General features: G+C 39.0%; 1 protein-coding gene across 1 annotated transcript in view; it reads left to right on the top strand.

Annotated features, from left to right (window-relative positions):
- The first annotated feature begins 4035 nt into the window (after positions 1 to 4035).
- Positions 4036 to 19476, top strand: part of Pfkfb1 (6-phosphofructo-2-kinase/fructose-2,6-biphosphatase 1) — a 50023-nt gene continuing 34582 nt past the window's right edge. Inside the window, exon 1 of the mRNA XM_013035813.1 lies at positions 4036 to 4419. Within this exon, the coding sequence (XP_012891267.1) occupies positions 4326 to 4419 (94 nt within the window). The 5' untranslated portion in view covers positions 4036 to 4325. The remainder of the gene's footprint in view (positions 4420 to 19476) is intronic.

The following is a 19476-nucleotide window of genomic DNA, read 5'->3' as shown; positions in this document are numbered from 1 at the left end:
TGGCAGTACCACCCACAACCCTCCAAGTATGCCTCTCCCTGAGTCACTATGCTTTATAGAAAACCACTTCCAGCGTTACTATGCAGTAAGCTGGGGGCCCAGGTATGGGGCTGAAAATAGTAGGTGGGGGGAGTGATGGGCTGGGGTAGTGACTGAGAAGGAAGTAGATCATAAACTGATGCCACGGAAGTCCTTGTATGTACTTATGGCCAACCCCCTCTCAGCCCTCTAACACCTCTCAATGCATTTACATTCACATATCCTAAGTATTACAATTAAGAACCCTATTTGTGATTTTATTTCTCATTGATATTTTAAATAGGACTGAGATTGGGACATATGGGTGTCAAGAAGTAACACTGTATACTTTTCTGCCCTAGAGATAGACCCATTTTAGAATTTGTGGCTTAGCTCTTAATTCTGCAGTGGGAATCTGATGCTGAGTGAACCCTTTTTACAATCAGTTCATTGGACCTTCTCAGAGGGCACTTCATTCTTTTGTTTATTCTTTCCACCCCACCCACTACGTATGGTTGAGAAATTTTTCTAGGTGCCATCTTCTACTTCAGACCTGGTCAGTTCTCCCATCTCTGTGCAGCTCTCTGGTTGAGCTGAGATTACCAGCTGAGATTACCTATCCACATCTAAAACACATGGATACAAACAGCTCAAATACTCATTTGGCATAGTCTCAGCTGTGCCAGAGACTAAGATGAACACTGAAAATATAGATCCCAGGAATCTAGTTCCCATTCTTCAAGGAGCCCCCAGTCTAGTAGGGAAGCAGACCCAGGAAACATGAGTGGATACTTCTCAGACAGTGGAGGCACCTGGGCAATATAAGAACCAAAGAAAAAGCCTCTCAGGGTTACAAGGCTGACTTCACAGGAAAGATAACCATGGAAACAGACCTTATAGGGTGAGTCAGATTTCCTTGAAAATGGAAGGGAAGAGAAGGAATTCCAGGCTGAGCAAAAGTCTGAAAGAGAGTACATGAAGGTATGTTTGGGGACCATGTGAATCAACCAATGTATATAATATCAGGGTCAGCCAGGTGCCAATGGCTCATGCCTGTAATCCTAGCTACTCAGGAGCCTGAGATCTGAGGATCGCAGTTCAAAGCCAGACCAGGCAGGAAAGTCAATGAGACTCTTGTCTCCAATTAACCACCAGGAAACTGGAAGTGGCACTGTGGCTCAAGTGTTAGAGCACTCTTTCCTTGGGCTGAAGAGCTGAGGGACAGCTCCCAGGCCCAAAGGTCAAGCCCTATGACCAACAAAATAATAATAATAAAGTAGTAAAACATGATGGTCTAAGGAGAGATAAGACTTGGCAGATAGATTGGGCCTTGATTGAGAAGTAGCTTGATTGTGAGGTTGAAGACTTGCCATAAAGCTTGTTTCATTTGGTTATAGTAGAGAAATATTGTGTAGGTAGTTTGAGATACTTTTAAATTGGGCTCTCAAACCTGAACCCTAGATTTACCCTTTTAGACCTTGTTAAAAAAATCCCACTAGCTGTCTATCTCAGATTTCTTGCTACTAAAATTATATCCTTACCTCTTTGGCAGAGTCATGAGGACAAAGTTACAAACATAAAAGACATGTTTATGTGACTGGCTAGGTTACAAATGTGAAAGAGTTATAAGATTATCAGCATTAACAGAATTTTTACCAATTTAGAAATATAGGATTAGAAGAGTTGTATCTATTCTAAAATCTGTCTCTGAGAGTAAAAGTTTTGTGATAATCTGGAAGTCCACATCTGAAAATGTTTTAACTTTTAATTGACATATAATTGTACGTATTTGTAGGGTGCCATGTAATATTTCAGTACATGTATACAATGTGTAACAATCAGATCAGGGTAATTGATAAATCTCTTATCTCAAGCATTTACCTTTTATTCTTCTGGAAATACTCAAATGTCTCTACTATTTTGAAATATACAGTGATTTGTTTGTAACTATCACCACAGCTATCCAACTGTGCACTTGAACTTATTCTTCCTGATCTGGATATAGCTCAGTGGTAGAGTGCTTGCCAAGCATAGTCAAGGCTCTCGCTTCATCTCCAGTACCATACACACAAAAAGAAGTTATTCTTACTATCCAAATTTATCCTACACCTGTTAACCATTCTCTCCATCCCTCACCCCTTTCCATACTCTGGTAGCCACTATTCTACTCTCAACTTCTTGAAATCAGCCTTTTTAGCATATGCATATATGTGATAACACAGTATTTGACTTTCTGTTCCTGAGTTAATTTACTTAACATAATCTGAATGATTCCATTCTTATCCTGACTTCATCAATTAACCAAACAAAAGACCCTGGACTGGGAGAAATTAGGTTCCTAGTATACCACTGACTTAGTCACTGATTTGCTGACCTTAAAAAATATTTCCCCTCTCTAGGTCTGTTTTTTTTTAACCTGAGAATGAACATGAGATGAAATGATCTGTGAAAAAATGAATCCATCTTTCTAATTGACTCTCAGGAGCTCCTTATATTATAAATGTTAATCCTTTGTCATATTCTAAGTTTACTGATGAAAGTTACTGATACGTTGAAGGGGAGACTGGTCATTTACTTCACAAAGTATTAGATAATATATATTTAGCATTTCCAAGGTTGCTTTACATGCATTAATACATTAAATCTTCAGTAACCTTTAGTAACTTATGTGGGGTGGCAAGGCAAAAGTGACTGAAGATCTCTGCTTTGCAGTAAAGAAAGTAGGCAGACATTTTCATGTTCCATTTTCTCTCTAGTGTCTCTTATGCAGCAGTGTCTCACATGGGCAGAGATGGTATTTTACTGAGGTTGTGTGGTTCCATGGCCCGTTGTTCTTAACCACTGTGACCCACTGCTTCAGTAGATTTGTTTTAAATAGATGGGCTCTGATGTGGAAAATCTGATATGATTTATATGCAACAACTGGAGAGAATCTAATCTTTGTGTAGACTTAAGTCTCTGAGAATGTGTTTTAGGGTGATTCTTTGAAAGTCAAAGTGGATCTGGGAACATTTGAGGACAAGGGTTGGAGATTTCAATCCCCAAGAGATTGCCCTTGTGTCTCTCAGCTCAGTGGAAGAAAGTTGAACTTCTAAGTGGCCAATCACTGACGATTCATCAGAGGGTGGGAGAGTTGCAAAATAATGAAGTCAGAGAACACTCGGACATCCGCCAGGCAATGCTGTGCAGTTACATGAGTTCTATAGATAAAAGCCTCAAAATAACCAAAGAGGGGACTGGGGGGAGGGCAAGAGAGCAGAAACAAGTGAACAGGAGACATTTGGGTGAGGTGGCCCTGGCCTAGGGAGTTGTCCTGCTTACACTCTTCCTGCTGCAACTTCCTCCCTCCTAGCCACCATCTCATCTTTAGCCAGGTTTGGGATCAGATATGATGCCTTTATCCCTAGGGCATGTCATGGCAGCTGGCAGCCATGCCAGCAGTGCTTACCATCTCTCCCCCTCCACAATGGCTACATGCACTCTTCTTCCCAAGGTGTCAGGTTTACTCTGATTTATTTAGTCTTGGCTGGAGAGAGTATAAAGTGCCAGTCTCTCCAAGAGTGCCCCAGATAGCACATTTTAGGAGGGAGAAGCCCTGCGGCAGGGAAGGCAACTGAATTCAGAAGAAGACAGGGTTGCAATGACATTTTGGGTGCGGGTGAGCAATGAGGCAGTGAATCTTCCACTTCCAGTTTAGTCTTTAATTGCTAGCTCAAAACATTGCATTTTTCATTAGGTATTTTGTGTATGTGAGTTTGTTCTTGGGGCCCTTGCATTTCTATGTATCTCTCTTTCTGGGTTGCAGCTTGAATTGTACTTGAGTTGATTTTTTAAATATATAGAGACTCTCCTCCATCACCTTTTCCGTGCCACTCCACATAGATGTAAGCACATGATCTTTGGTCTTTTATTTGCATACTCTACTAGTCCTGTCTTTATTGGTGGGAAGTTACTGGCCAGACCTGGGCTGTCTTACTGGCTGCCTTCCTTGCTGGGCTCCAACTTATCTCCTATGTACACAGCCCTTGGAGTTCAGAGGCCTTTGCTGACTTTTGCCCAGCCTTTCACTCTCAGCACCCAAGTCCCCACTGGTACATACAGGGGCAGAGGTAGACTAGGACTAGAGGACAAAGAAGAGGGAGCTGGAGACAGGCTGAGAGAGGCTCAGAAGTCCAGTGTGCCTCCTCTGTCCCAGGCCTGTGCACCTGCTACTCTGGCTACAGTAACAAAAGTAAGGATAGTTAGGAAGATAGGAAGTGAGGCCCGGTTCCTTGTAGACATTGGTATCATTAGCTGCACAGCCTAAGATGTCTCAAGAGATGGGAGAACTCACCCAAACCAGATTACAGAAGATCTGGATTCCACACAGCAGTGACAGCAGGCTACAACGGCGGAGGGGCTGTAAGTGGGGCTTATTTCTGTGGGTGGTGGTGGTAGAATGGGTATAGAAAAGCAAAGGATGCCCTCCCCATCCATCTACCCTAGCATTGAAGTTGGAATAGATATATAGATGAATGAAATACCTGCAGGATAACAAGAGGCTAATGTAAAGAAATCCAGAAAGAAAAAGAATGACAATTAAGTAATGATCCTCTAAATCACAGGTACCTTTGACTAAGAAGTTTTCCTTTTTGCATTTAGAACTTGTTTGGATTTCTTGTTTGGAATTTGAGGGTTCTAGTTTGGGACTGTTCAGTACTAACCTAGAATGTTTTATTTGGTTTCTTCTGTCAAGGATGGGAAATGATCTCTGGTGGTGCTGGGGGTGAAATAAGGTGATGGTTCCTGGCATCATTTCTCAGAGGACAGGTGTTGGGTGTACAACAGTACCCTGTCACTAGTCAGTATTGCTCCTCACCCTATACAAGCTTCTTCTAAAAAGTCTATACGTGCCTGGGCTGGGAAAATCTGAGTGTCCCATCTCCTGCATTGTTTAATTGTTTTCTTGATGTATATAGACCCTTTTGCTACTTTAAAGACTTAGGGGCAGGGGTAACAGTCTATCAGAGCCAGCCTGCTGGTGTGGTGTTCACATTGAACATTTAAGAAGAAACATAGAGGAAACTATAATCTATAAAATCTATACTCTATAAAATTATAATCTCACTTGGCCTTGGTTTCTCATTCAAGGGTAGTGCTATACTATTTGAGCCATACTTCCACTTCTGGCTTTTTGCTGGAAAATTGGAGATAAGATTCTCTCTGATTTCAGATCTCAGCCTCCTGAGTAAGATTACAGGTGTGAGCAACCAGCACCCAGCTATACACACACACACACACACACACACACACACACACACAGAGCCAGTGGCTTACACCTATAATTCTAGCTACTTAGGAAGCTAAGATCTTAGAACTGCGTTTTGAAGCCAACCCAAGTAAGAAAGTCTGTGAGAGTCTTATCTCCAATAAACTACCAAAAAGCCATAGACAGAAGTAGAGCTGTGGCATAATGGTAAATCACTAGCCTTGAGCAAAAAGGCTCAAAGGCAGCACACAGGCCCTGAGTTAAGCCCCAGGACTGGTACAAAAACAAAATAGAACATTAGAGTATACTGTTTCCCATAGCTCACAGAGAACATTTATGGACTAAGGTGCTTCCAGCACAAAAATTATGGTCTGAGGAGCCAGAAGGTGGGTAGAGGTAAGGCATTTATTGTCTGTGGGACCCAGACATCTCATGGACTATATGATCAAGCTTCAATGCTCCTAATGCTAGAGGAGGAGAAGATTCAGGCTCAAGGAAGCAGTAGCTGCTTAGAGAGTCCATTCAGATGAAGAATATTAAGTAAATGGTACAAGCTATAGGATGTGAATAAAGGAGGAAGAAGAGAGGACAAAAGCCAGCCTCTTGGTCTCCATTCTTTTCTATACCAGTAATTCCACTTAGTCATTTGTAGATCTAGGAAGCCTGCCACCAAGCCATTGTAGATCCTATTAGGTTAAGCTGACAAGCAAGCATGCCACTCCTCATCCATGTAGGAGCCATTATATTCCTGGTAATCTGTCTTCTTTTTTTCTTTTTCTTTTTTTTGGGGGGTGGGGGGTTGGGGGGTTCCGGTCGTGGGGCCTGAACTCTGGGCCTGGGCACTGTTCCTCAGCTCTTCAGCTCAAGGCTAGCACTCTACCACTTGAGCCACAGCGCCACTTCCAGCTTTTGTCTTTTTGCTTATGTGGTGCTGAGGAATCAAACCCAGGGCCTCGAGCATGCAAGGCAAGCGCTCTACCACTGAGCCACCTTCCCAGCTTTTATTTCTTTTGTCCATCATGAGGCTTTATAACTCAGTCAGGGCTTGGGTGCTGGCCCTGAATACTTTGTTGCCCAAGGCTAGTGCTAATACCATTTTGAGCCTCAACTCCACTTCTGGTTTTTGAATAGTTGATTGGAGATAAGAGTCTGATGGGGACTTTTCTGTCCAAGCTGGCTTTGAGCTGAGATCCTCATATCTCAGTCTCGAGTAGCTAGGATTAACAGATGTGAGCCACTAGCACCCAGTGGTAATCTGTCTTTCAAGTTAGAGAGATAATATACCTTATTCACCCAATATAATCTGTCTTATGGAAGGTATAGAATAATATGTGCCCACTTTAGTTCTTAGTCTTGCTTTCCTCAGTTATAAGGATTGTTACCTACTTCCTGGTATTGTATGGGGCAATTTACTGATTGAGAAGTTTTGGATCTAAGACTGCCTGGGTTTGCATCCCTGCCTTGAGACATGTCTCAATATCTGTGCTTCTGTTTCCTCACCTGTAAATTGAAATTGCTAGTAACATTGTGAAGGTGAGATAGTTAAATAAACCATGTTAGGATATGTAGAAGAGTGGCCAGCATGTAGTATGCATCAATAAATGGCATTATTTAAACAAGAAGCTAGTTGTATTATTTTTAGCATCAAGCCCTCAATACTTTGAAGATTCTTTGTAAATCATCACTTATGCTACTTCCACTCTGACCATTCACCATAGTAAACTATAGAGTTTCATGTGCATAAGATACTTTAGTGATCAACTACAACTACCTGGGCTGGATAAACCAGGCTATTGATACTAGACACACTGAATGCTATTGTCTGAGGGCTAAATATATCTCCATATAAATATAAATATATCTCCAACATCATGTTTGTATGAGCCATCTATATTTTTGTTGATTATATTTGTAGCTTATTTACTCCCCTTGCTGTGTGTTATTACATTCTATGAATGGACCATGGTTTATCTATCCACCTTACTGTTTGTGAGCACTCAGAGAGTTGTTAGTTTTTGGTTATGAACTGTAGTACAGGAGACATTCTCATATACTTATCTTGGTAGACCAAGTCCTGCCATCTTGGAGGGTCCTGGCTATGCGGTCCATTGATTTTCCTCATTTTTATTTTTTTGGTCAGTCGTGGGGCTTGAACTCTGGGCCTGGGCACTGTCCCTGAGCTCTTCAGCTCAAGGCTAGCACTACTTGAGTCATAGTGCCACTTCTGGCCTTTTCTGTTTATGTGGTGCTGAGGAATTGAACCCAAGGCCCCATGTATGAGAGGCAAGTAGTCTACCACTGAGCCACCTTCCCAGCTCCTCATTAATTTTTGAATTAAATTATACACAGAGACAAAACTTTTGGAAATTTGATTGGAAATTACATTCAATATGTTAATGAGCTTGGGAAGAATTAATTTTTGTGATATTTAATCTTCTCTAAACTTGTATGTTCTCTTGTATGTTATTTGAGTAGAGTTTTATAGTTTAATCTACATGGACTTGCACATCATTTTATGTTTTGTTCTACTGTGAACACTATTTTTATAGAAAAATAACATTTTATAGCAGTTTGATAGTGATGTGTGCAAATATAATTGCTTTGTGTGCCAAACCTGTTAAACTTTAGTAACAGCTATCATTTTCTTCCTCTAATAACAATGACTTTAAACTTTTTCTTATGTTGCAACATTACTAAGACTTCAACCTCCACTTCCAACACACACACACACACACACACACAAACACACACACACACAGAGAGAACAATACAATGTTGAATAGAAATGTTAATGTACATTAAGATAAATGATCCTAATTTTTTAATGTACATTACAATACACACACACACACATAGTACAATACAATGTTGAATGGAAATGTTATGTACATTAAGATAAATGATCCTAATTTTTTAAATTTTAAAATATTATCATGAGTAAATTTGATGGAGTTTTTTGGACAGATATCATTTAACAGGTTAAGGAAGTCCCTGTTATTCCTAGTTTTCCAATATAGTTTTTAAACTATGAGCTAATGCTGAATTTTAAGCATGTTTTCTCTATCCACTGAGATGACATACTGGTTTTTATTTAACCTGTGAATATGATGTAAAACAAAAATTTTTCTTCTATTGAACTAATCTTACTATGCTTGGATAAATAAAAACGTCTAGATTTAGTTCACTAAAATTTTGTTTAGATTCTTAGCACCGTTGTTCAGGAATGAGATGGGCCTACAATATTATCATTCTCATTCTCATGTTATCCCTGTCTGATTTTGGTGTCAAGGTTATACTAACCTCATGCCACTATTTGCTTTCATTCCGTTCTCTGACAGTCTGTCCAAGGAACTGTCTGTTCTTCAAATATTTGGCAGAACTTCCAAGTAAAACCATATGAGCCTAGTTTGTCCTTTAAAAATTAACTGATAATTGCCTTAATAGTTATAGACTCATTTCAGTTTGCCATTTCTACTTAAGTTAGCTTTGCAAAGCTATGTATTTTCTAAGAAATTTTTGAGTTTATATCCATTGTCAGATTTCTTTTTTATCTCTCTTGTGTTTTCAGTTATATCCTTTCTTTTGTTCTTTTGTTTATGTGTATCTTCTTTTTTTCTCCCTGGATGAATCTTGCCAGAACTTTGTGACAATGTGATATATCAATATGTGTATACAAGCTATGTAGATCAGATAAGGCAATTAACATATCTATCACTTCTCTGCAACTTACTAAGTTGCTCTGGTCACCTTGGTCTCTATCCCACCACTGCTAGGACCTACTGATTATCATCTAACATCTGAAAGGTTAATTAATGCCTGGCACGGAGAAGGTCTCAGTACTTGATGCCAGCCCTTGGGCAAGCTTCTGTTTGGATAGGTCAAGGCTCTTGCCATTTCCAGTTTAAGTCAATCCTGGTCAGAGAGCAAACTTTGTATAATTTCAATTCTGTTCAATCTATTGAAATTTGCTTTATGGAGCAACATATGGTTGATTTTGGTAAATCCATATGCTATTGAAAAGAATATACAGTATAGAATACTGTTTAATATAGCATATACCTCACGTCCTAGTCAATTTGGTCCACATGTTCTTACATTTTTCTGTGGGTTTGGCTTCTACTACTGTATGAAATTTGTCATTGTCTCCCAGTAATTCTGTCAATGTTGGAGGTTTTTTTTTCCAATTGTAGGGCTTAAACTCTGGACCTGGGTGCTGTCCCTGAGTTCTTCAGCTTAAGATTAGCACTGTACCACTTGAGCCACAGCACCATTTCTGGTTTTCTGGTTGTTAATTGGAGGTGAGAGTCTCATGGACTTTCCTGCCTAGACTGGCTTTGAACAGCAATCCTCAGATCTCAGCCTCCTGAGTAGCTGGGATTAAAGATGTGAGCGACCAGCCCCTAACTGTTGTAAGGATTTTTTGTTGTTGTTTGTTTTTGTTTTTGTTTTTTGTCAGTCGTGGGGCTTGAACTCTGGGCCTGGGCACTGTCCCTCAGCCCTTCAGCTCAAGACTCGCACTCTACCACTTGAGCCACAGCGCCACTTCTGGTTTTCTAGTGGTTTATTGGAGATAAGAGTCTCACAGACGTTCCTGCCAGGGCTGGCTTTGAACCATGATCCTCAGATCTCAGCCTCCTGAGTAGCTAGGATTACAGTCCTGAGCCACCAGGGCCCGGCTTGGCTGCTTATTTTGGGAATCAAGTCTAGCAAGCTTCTCTATCTGGATTGCCCTCAAACAACATTCCTCCATATCTCAGCTACCTAAGTAGCTAGTATTACAGGTGTAAGCCACCAGTACACAGAAGGTTGCAAGCATTTTGTTGTGAATTTTTGCATCAATATTCATCATCGAGATTGGTCTATAATTCTCTTTCTTGTGTCTCTGATTTTGGAATAGTGTAAGTGTAGAATTGGCTTCATAGAATGAGTTCAGTAGTGTTCCTTTCTTTTCTGTTTCATGGAAGAGTTTGAGCAGTATTGTTAGTTCTTCTTTTAAAGATTTGATAGAATTCACCAGTAAATCCATGCTTAGCTTTTTTTGGTTAGGAAATCATTGCTATTTCAACCTCATTTTTATTATAGATCTGCTGTAAGTGGTTTATTTTTCTCTTGTTCAATATTGTAGTATTGAAATTTATTTCTTCTAGATCTCCCAGTTTGAGTATATTTGAAAGTACTTCTTCATGATTCTTTGGATTTTATAGGTATTTATTGTAATGTTCCCTTTTTTTTCTGCGGGTCCTGAGGCTTGAACTCAGGGGCTGGGTACTGTATCCGAGCTTCATTTTGCTCAAGCCTGGCACTCTACCACTGGAGGTGCCACTTGTACCTTTTCTGAGTAATTTATTTGAGATAAGAGTCTAACAAACTTTTCTGTTCACTTCAAACTGCTATCCTCAGATCTCAGTCTCCTGAGTAGCTAGGATTACAGCTACTTTATAGCTACTTCAAATTAATTTTATAATTTGAGTCTCTTCCTTTGGATCAAATTAGTTTATCAATCTTATTTTTGAAGAAACAGTGGTGTCATATAATTCTGAAGTGTCCTTGTTTATTTTTTTGTTTGAGTGACCTATTATAATTCTATTTTATCCTCTTTTGTGTGACTACTTTGTACTTATTTTATATGTATATGCTAAAACTGAATAATGCAGTAATAACTTTTATATGTCAAAAACATATGCTATATGTTTTTATCTTTTAAGAGATGAGAAAATTAAGGAACACAGGTATATATTTATATACCTTTATATATATATATACATATATACATAAATTATCTCATTTTCTTCTTTGCTCCTATGGATCTGAATTACCTTCTGGTGCCATGTCCTTATTCCAGTGGAATGCTTTATTGTGTGGTATGGCTAGACTTTTATCATGAAGTCTGTTTACCTACAGAGTGAACCTTTAGTGTTGCTTCTTGGAAAACATAGCCTTTGGTGTGAAGGTCGTTATCTTTGGGGTATCCTTGTATCTTTCCTTGATCTCTTTATTAAGCTGTCAGTGTATTTGTTGTTTACTCCAGACTTCACTAATTACTAGCTGATTGCTCTATTTTTGAGCAATGTTTTGTGGTATACATTGTTCACATGCCTTATTCAATTAAACTCTGGCAGGGGTCAATTTGAGGTGAATCAGAGATTTGCCCTACTCTTAATAGGCTCTTCTTTGCTGGCCCTTTCTTGAGTTCTCTACTGAACTAACTGACGGATGGCTTAGCTTTTTTGCTCTTACATAAGAGGAACTATTGATTTTGGTGGCATCCTTAAGCTTGAACTTCATTGTACCTTGTTTCAAATATAGTCAGTTCCTTTGGAGAAAGCTTTAATGCCCTCTTAGGTACTACCCTAGGCATACTCTGAGCAAGCACTCCAGATGCTAGATGAAGCATTAGCCTCAGGTCTTCTTAGTTTGCCTGTCCTCATGTAAAACCTCCTCTATGAGCTAGTTGGAGTGAGGGATTAGGAACCTAATAAACTCAGCCTGTAGCACCTTGCATATAGTCTCTATTATATGAGTAGACTCAGTGGATGATCTTTCAGCTACATTTTGCCAGGAATGTAGCTTCTGAAACAGGATGCTAGAAGAAATGGTAAAATATGGCTATTTTCCTCTCTCAGTGACATACCTTATTTCTCAGTCATATCTAGGCATATGTTCTTGTCAGGTATTTTTCTTTTAAGTCTGAGACTGGACTCCAACTCAGTGCCTGACATTTTTACTAATTGACTAGTGCTTTACTGATCCACACCTCCAAATCCACGTCTTCTAATCTTTATTGGATATTTACATGTCTTTTCTTTTTGTTGTGGTTGTTGTTGGTCATGGGGCTTGAACGCTGGGCCTGGGGGCTGACCCTGAGCTCTTCAGCTCAAGGCTAGCACTCTACCACTTGAGCCACAGCGCCACTTCCTGTTTTCTGGTGGTCTATTGGAAATAAGAGTCTCACAGACTTTGTGCCGGGGCTGGCTTTGAACTGTGATCCTCAGATCTTAGCCTCCCAAGTTGCTAGGATTACAGATATAAGCCACCAGTGATTAAGAAGATAAGAAGAAGATAAGACACCAATGGACTGTCTTATCTTCTTATTTCTATGATGCATCCTATGTTCCTCTAACTTCTTCAGATTTGTCTTCCAATCTACTAATTATCTCATTACCTACTAATTATCTCTTCACCTCTATTTAATTTGCTGTTTAACCCATGCATTGAATTGTAAGTTTAATAATTATTGATTTCTAGAGGTTTTATTTGATTCTTTAAAAACTCACAGGGATCTGGGCACTAATGGATCATGCCTATAATTCTGACTACATAGGAGGCTGAGATCTGAGAATTGCTATTTGAAGCCAGTCCAGACAGAAAAGTCCATGAAACTTTTATCTCCAATTAACCACTGAAAAGCTGGAAGTGGAGCTGTGGCCCAAGTGGTAACACACTAGCCTTGAGGAAGAAAGTTCAGGAACAGGTCTCAGGCTCTGAGTGCAAGTCCCAGGTGTGGCACAATGAAAGAAAGGAAAATACCTCAGATGGGATATATGTGACATATGTATATATGTGATATATGTACATATGTGATATGTGATATATATATAGAGAGAGAGTGTGTGTATGTGTATTTCATATTTCTTTGACATCCTTTTGATACTTTTGTTCCACTGCTAGGTTTTGAACCCAGTCCCTCAATGATGCTACTAAGCTACCACTCCATCCTCTTTTTCATATTGTCTTTGAAATATTTATTTCAGCTGGGAAAGGATGTGAAGGGTAAACAAAGGAGGAGGCTGCAATGCTTGGTAAGAAATGTACGCATTATCCTGCCCATGTAATTGTAACCCCTCTGTACAGTATGTTCACAAATAAAATAAAACTTTAAAAAAAGAAATATTTATTTCATAGTATGCAACAAGTAATTCCAGTCATGCATTTTTTTAAAATTCTGATATTTTTATAGAAGATTCTTTTTCGTAGAGGTTGGGATTTATTTTTGGAGGGGGGGGTGTTTGTTCATTTTGCTCCAAGTATATTTGAGCAGGTTTATTTTTTTCCCTATACAGGTAATGTATTTAGTCCATTTCAAAACCCATATGAATGCAGTATTGTGTTAGGGAGTCCCAGGAATGCCTATTTACTCCCTTATTATCCTCATGTAAGCCAAGGATGAGCCAGTCTTTCTCAGTTGAGTGCTTTTGCCTCTCTTACTGATGTTGTCACCTTTGGTAAGCCCCCACTTTATTTTTTTTATAATTTTTATTGTGATTCAGTGATTACATAAATTTCACAAATTTCACAGTATTGTGAGATAGTGATAGTTAACGTCACAAACACATTCTAACCTTCATGAATCAAATTGTCATTATCGTTGTCTATAAAGTTTGTGAATTCTATGAGCTTTAACAATACAACTATTTCTTCCACATCGGGTGATATGTACATTTCTTTCCTTTTGTTTAGTGTTAGCTGTTCCTCTTTCCCTCTCATTCCCTCCCTCCCATCACTGCCCTTGAGTTGCTTAGTTTGTTTTCATCAATATCCAGTGCAGCTGATGGGCCCTCTGTTGTATGTTTTCCCCCGTTTCCTTCTGTTTCTGTGTCCTCCTCCTAGCTTCCCTCAGATGTGCGCATATATATGATATATATCTATATATCATATATATGTGGTCAACAACATGGGATCATTTAGTAATGATATGACAATATGAGAGGAGGTCCTTTGTTTCTCGATTCCTGTTTACTTTGTTGAATCTCCTTGCATTTTGGATTTAACATCCACATATCAGTGAAACCATGTGCTGTTTGTCTCTTTGCTCTTAAGCCCCCACTTTAGATAGGATGTTAGACCCAGCTTCCCATTTTGAGCATACAGAGTTTTATTTACTTTTTTTTTCTATGTGCTATATCTCAAAATCCAAGTTTTAGGGTACAAAGTTTAATCTTCTGATAGTAGCCGAGCAAGAAACATTCACTTTGCCACTCAATAAACACACTCATATTTGTATAGATGTCTAAGTTTAACCCCAAAAGTGTTTTCTGTGATCTATTGTTTTGTGTATGCTGGTTCTGAACTCAAGGTCTTGGCTCTGTCTCTAGGTTTTTTTTTTTCTCAAGGCCAGTGCTCTATCCCTTGAACCACAGCCTCACTTCTGGCTTTTCTGGTAGTTTATTGGAGATAACTGTCTCACAGACTTTCCTGCCTGGGCTGGCTTTGAACTGCAATACTCAGATCTCAGCCTCCTGAGGAACTAAGATTACAAGCATGAGCCACTGGCCCCAGCTCCACTGTATTTTTTTATGTATTGTTGTATAAAAATATTTCCCCTAAACTTGAGTCTTAAACCAGCAAGCATCTATTATCTCACAGTTTCTGTGAGTTAGCAATCAGTGCACAGCTAAGCTGAACCCTCTGACTCAAGATCATTTTTTTAAAAGTATCTTTTTTGTAATGGTGATGAACAGGGGGGTTGCAGTTACATAAGTAAGATGAGTATGTTTCTTTTTCTTTTTTTGGGGGGGGTCTGGTTGTGGGGGCCTGAACTCTGGGCCTGGGCACTGTCCCTCAGCTCTTCAGCTCAAGGTTAGCACTCTACCACTTGAGCCACAGCACCACTTCCAGATTTTGTCTTTTTGCTTATGTGGTGCTGAGGAATCGAACCCAGGGCCTCAGGTATGCAAGGCAAGCGCTCTACCACTGAGCCACCTTTCCAGCCCTGTGAGTATGTTTCTTTTAAAATACTATTATCTAAAAAAATAAAATAAAATAAAATACTATTACCTTCTCCCTCATTTTCTCCTGCTTACTACTTCCCCCAAGTTGTATAGTTCATTTCCAACATAGTGTCAAGTGAGTATCATTGTTACATTAGTTCATCTTTTGTCTGGCTGTTTCTGGATTGTTTCCACAGATCAGAAAAACTTATATACAAGACAAAGGGTACAGAAAATTAAAACGGAAGAATTAAAAAAAAGAAATAATTGCATACAGGACATAATAAGAATCTCTTGTTTCCAATTCTTGTAGTTCATGTTGATCTGCTTCATTATATATGGTCCTATGAACTTAGCAATTGGGCTATTGAGATCCCCTGTTAAGAATATCAGAGACGTATTCTCATTATTATAAATGAGGGAAATCATGCACCCTACTTTTTGGGGGCCTGGCTTAATAAATTTTTTTCCAGGTTTTTCCATTTCCTTTAAATTGGGCAATGGCATTCTTTCTGACTCAGGATCTTTAGCATGGATACATACGCTCAAGGTATTGGATGGGGCTGCAGTCATCTCAAACCTACAGGAGGTCCACTCCCAATATCATTCACTTAGTTGCTGAAAGATGCAGTTCCTTACTGCATATTGGAATGAAGTCCTCAGTTTCTCACTACCTGTTAGACAGAGACCAGCTCCTTGTCATATGGGCCTCTCCAATCAGAAGTTCCTAACCCAAAGGAAAGAGGAAGAGAGGACCAACAAGTTAGAGGCCAAGGTAATTAACTGCTCCCAAGAACTCAAGGGATTGCAGAAGAACTATCACACAAATTTTAACATGTTCCCCAATGATTTAGGTAACTCCCAGAAATCCCTACCTCCCAACAACATTTTTCTGACTTCCCAGAAAACAGGCTAGCATAACATACATTTAACATATGATCAGACATTGTCACCCCTTGCTATAAGAATTCACTTCAATGTTTTGAAGTAAATTAAAAACTTGAGTTTATACAGAATGTATATAAGAATGCTTATAAAGCCTCATAAAAATCACTAAAAACTAGAAATAACCAAGATGTCTTTCAATTGATGAATGGATGAACAAACTACAGTACAACCATAAACTAGAATATCATTCAGCAAATAAGAGAACCATTGACTCACCTAATAGGGTGATTCTCAAATGTATTACAAACTAAAATTTATCAGTGAGAGAAAGAAACCAGATCCAAAAACTCTCATATAATTCCATTTATATAGCATCCTGGATAAGGCAAAGAATATAAGAATAGAAAACAGATCAGCATTTTTGATGAATTGGGAAAGGTCAGCATGCTTAATTATAATTGGCTATACAAGAGAATTTAGGGACAATGGAATTTTCTATATAGTACTATGGATGTAAGTATTTGACTTTATAGATTTCTCAAAACTAGAAGTACTAAATTTTATTATATATAAATTGTTAAAATGTCTAGATAACCTAGTACTGAATGACATTTGTGATGAGTGGATATAACTATTACAAGTGTATAGTATAATGTCAGCACAGGCTGGGGATAAGGCTCAGTGATAGAGAACTTGCCTAGCATGCACAAGACCCTAGGTTCCAACTCCAATACATCAAATATGCAGTTTGTAACATCATTAAATGTGAAGGGAATAGAGATAAATGACTGGAAAATTGCGGTTTCACTTATATTCTAAGATTAATAACCAAAAGTACTATATACTGTATTCTAGTTGGCAAATTTGAGTCTCACACGAATTTATATGCTGGGTGTTGTAAATATTGTTTTGAGACTCTGAATGTTCTTTAAATCTGTGGAGAAGGTTGACATTTTTGTTTTAGCCTTCTGTGTTCCAAGGTCAGTTCAATTTCCTTATCATTTACAATAGTACTATTTAGGTCTGTCCTAGGTGGGCACCACCTAGTGGTCATTGTGGGACTTGTCTAGTTAGCAAGTCTTTGCTAGTTGAGTTTCCCAGTCTTTGAGCACTCACAGGCCATAGGTAAATTCTGTTTCCTCTTCTCTTTTTGGTACCTACCAGTTCTTCAAATTCCCATTTTCTTCCCTTTATTCAGAAAGTACTCTCTTGTTGTATCATTTCCAGAAACAAGTTGCTGGATAACAGAGACAGAGGGACACAAATAAAGACAGAAATTTTGTATGAAGTCTACTTGTGTCCTGTTGACACTTGCCTCAAACTACAAGGAAGGATCTTTTTTTTGGGGGGGGGGTCCGGTCGTGGGTCCTGAACTCTGGGCCTGGGCACTGTCCCTCAGCTCTTCAGCTCAAGGCTAGCGCTCTACCATTTGAGCCACAGCACCACTTCCTGCTTTTTTTCTTTTTGCTTATGTGGTGCTGAGGAATCGAACCCAGGGCCTCAGGCATGCAAGGCAAGCGCTCTACCACTGAGCCACCTTCCCAGCCCACAAGGAAGGATCTTATCCTACAGAGCTTTGGTTCTCAGAAGCTCCCATTCTGGGCTACTTTTGTTGTTGTTACTTTTACTATAAAACAAAAGAAATAAATAAAATCTCTAGGGATTTTTCCCACTAATAAAGTATTATTATTGCTTTAAATTGTATTTTAGGAAAATAATGAGAAAAATAAGAAAAAAGTTACTTCCATTTAATCTTTTAAACTATTTAATTAACTCACTCTTCTTTTAATTATAGACCCATTTTTCTGACCTATGTTATTATCCCTTCTGCCTGAAGAATGTCCTTTACTATTTCTTTCAAACAAGTATATTGGTGATAATTTTTTTCTGTTAATATTTGTCTGACAAATCTTTACTTTTCCTTTGTATTTTTGGTGACATTGGATTTTCAACTAAAGGCTTCAGGCCTGCTTGAAATATTCTTTCCCTCTGAGTCATCCCTCCAACTTAGTTTTTGCTGTTTTTTTATTTTTATTTTCTTGCTAAGATGCTGTATGGAGGGGTTACAGTTACATGAGTAAGGCAATGACTAAATTACTTGTCGATCATTGTTACCCCTTCCCTTCCTTGTTGTTGTCCCACTATCCCTTCCCTCCCCACTCGCCACCCGAAATTGTTAAGTTCATTTCCAGCATACTGTCCAGTAGGTATCTTCGTTGCAATGGGTCATCCTGTGTCCTTGTTTCAGCGTTTTGTTATTCTCCTTCCTCTCCCCAGATTAGACATATGTATATACAAGATGCAAGGTATAAAAATCGAGTACAGTGACAACAGGGGATATGCCTTAGGAGAAAGAACATTCAAAGGAAACAACAACAACAAATAATAATAAAGGGCTGGGAAGATGGCTCAGTGGTAGAGTGTTTGCCTTGCAGGCATGAGGCCCTGGGTTCAATTGCTCAGCACCACATAAGCAGAAAAAAGCCGGAAGTGATGCTGTGGCTTAAGTGGTAGGGCATTAGACTTGAGCTGAAGAGCTGAGGGACAGTGCCCAGGCCCAGAGTTCAAGCCCCACGACCAGCAAAAATAAATAAATAAATAAAATCACATGGTACATTTAAAACAATAACAATAAAGACAGATCTCTTGTGTCCATATCTTGGGGTTCATCTCACTTAGCAACAACTTATGCAGTCATTTGTACATGGTTTTTGAGCTTTTCAGCTCATCTGATAAGATTATCTTATTTGGATGCTAATTATTGCAAATAAGGGAAACCATGGGACCTAAATTTGTTTGGGACTGGGTAACTTCACTTACTATGATTTTTTCCAAGTCTTTCCATTTCCTAACCAATTGGGTGATGATGTTCCTTCTGATGGAGGCATAGAATTCCATTGTGTATATATACCACATTTTCTTGATCCACTGATCTACTGAGGGGCAACTGGGTTGGTTCCATATCTTAGCTATGGTAAATAATACTGCAATGAACATAGTTGTGCTGGTAGTTTTAGTATACACTTGTTTGTGGTCTTTTGGGTGAATGGCCAGAAGTGGGATTGCTGGGTCATAGGGAAGCTCTATGTGTAGTCTTTTGAGGAACCTCCATACTGCTTTCCAGAGTGGTTGAACAAGTTTACACTTCCACCAACAATGCAGTAGGCTTCCCTTTTGGCTACATCCCCTCCAGGAACTGTTGTTATTAGATTTCTAATTATAGCCATTCTAACTGGGGTGTGGTGGAATCTCAATATTGTTTTTTTTGTTTTTTGTTTTGGTAATGAGTACGTTTCTTATCCTACATTGTTGCCTCCCTCAATGTTGTTTTGACTTGCATTTCTTTTATGGCCAGAGAAGTTGAGCATTTTTTCATGTGTCTACTGGACATTCTTGTTTGCTCTTCAGAGAAGTCTCTCTTTAAGTTTTTAGCCCTCTTATTGATGGGGAGGTTGTTTCTTTGAGAATTTGTTTATTGGGTGACTTTTTTTTGAGTTCTAAATATATTTTAGATATGAGGCACTTGTCTGTTGTATGGCTAGTGAAGATCTTCTCCCAATCTGTGGGCTTTCTATTGATCTTGCTAGCTATGTCCTTTGCCATGCAGAAGCTCTG

Source organism: Dipodomys ordii, unplaced genomic scaffold, assembly GCF_000151885.1.
Source record: "Dipodomys ordii isolate 6190 unplaced genomic scaffold, Dord_2.0 Scaffold221, whole genome shotgun sequence".
Classification (NCBI taxonomy): Eukaryota; Metazoa; Chordata; class Mammalia; order Rodentia; family Heteromyidae; genus Dipodomys; species Dipodomys ordii.
This window is presented reverse-complemented; position numbering and strand designations above follow the sequence as displayed.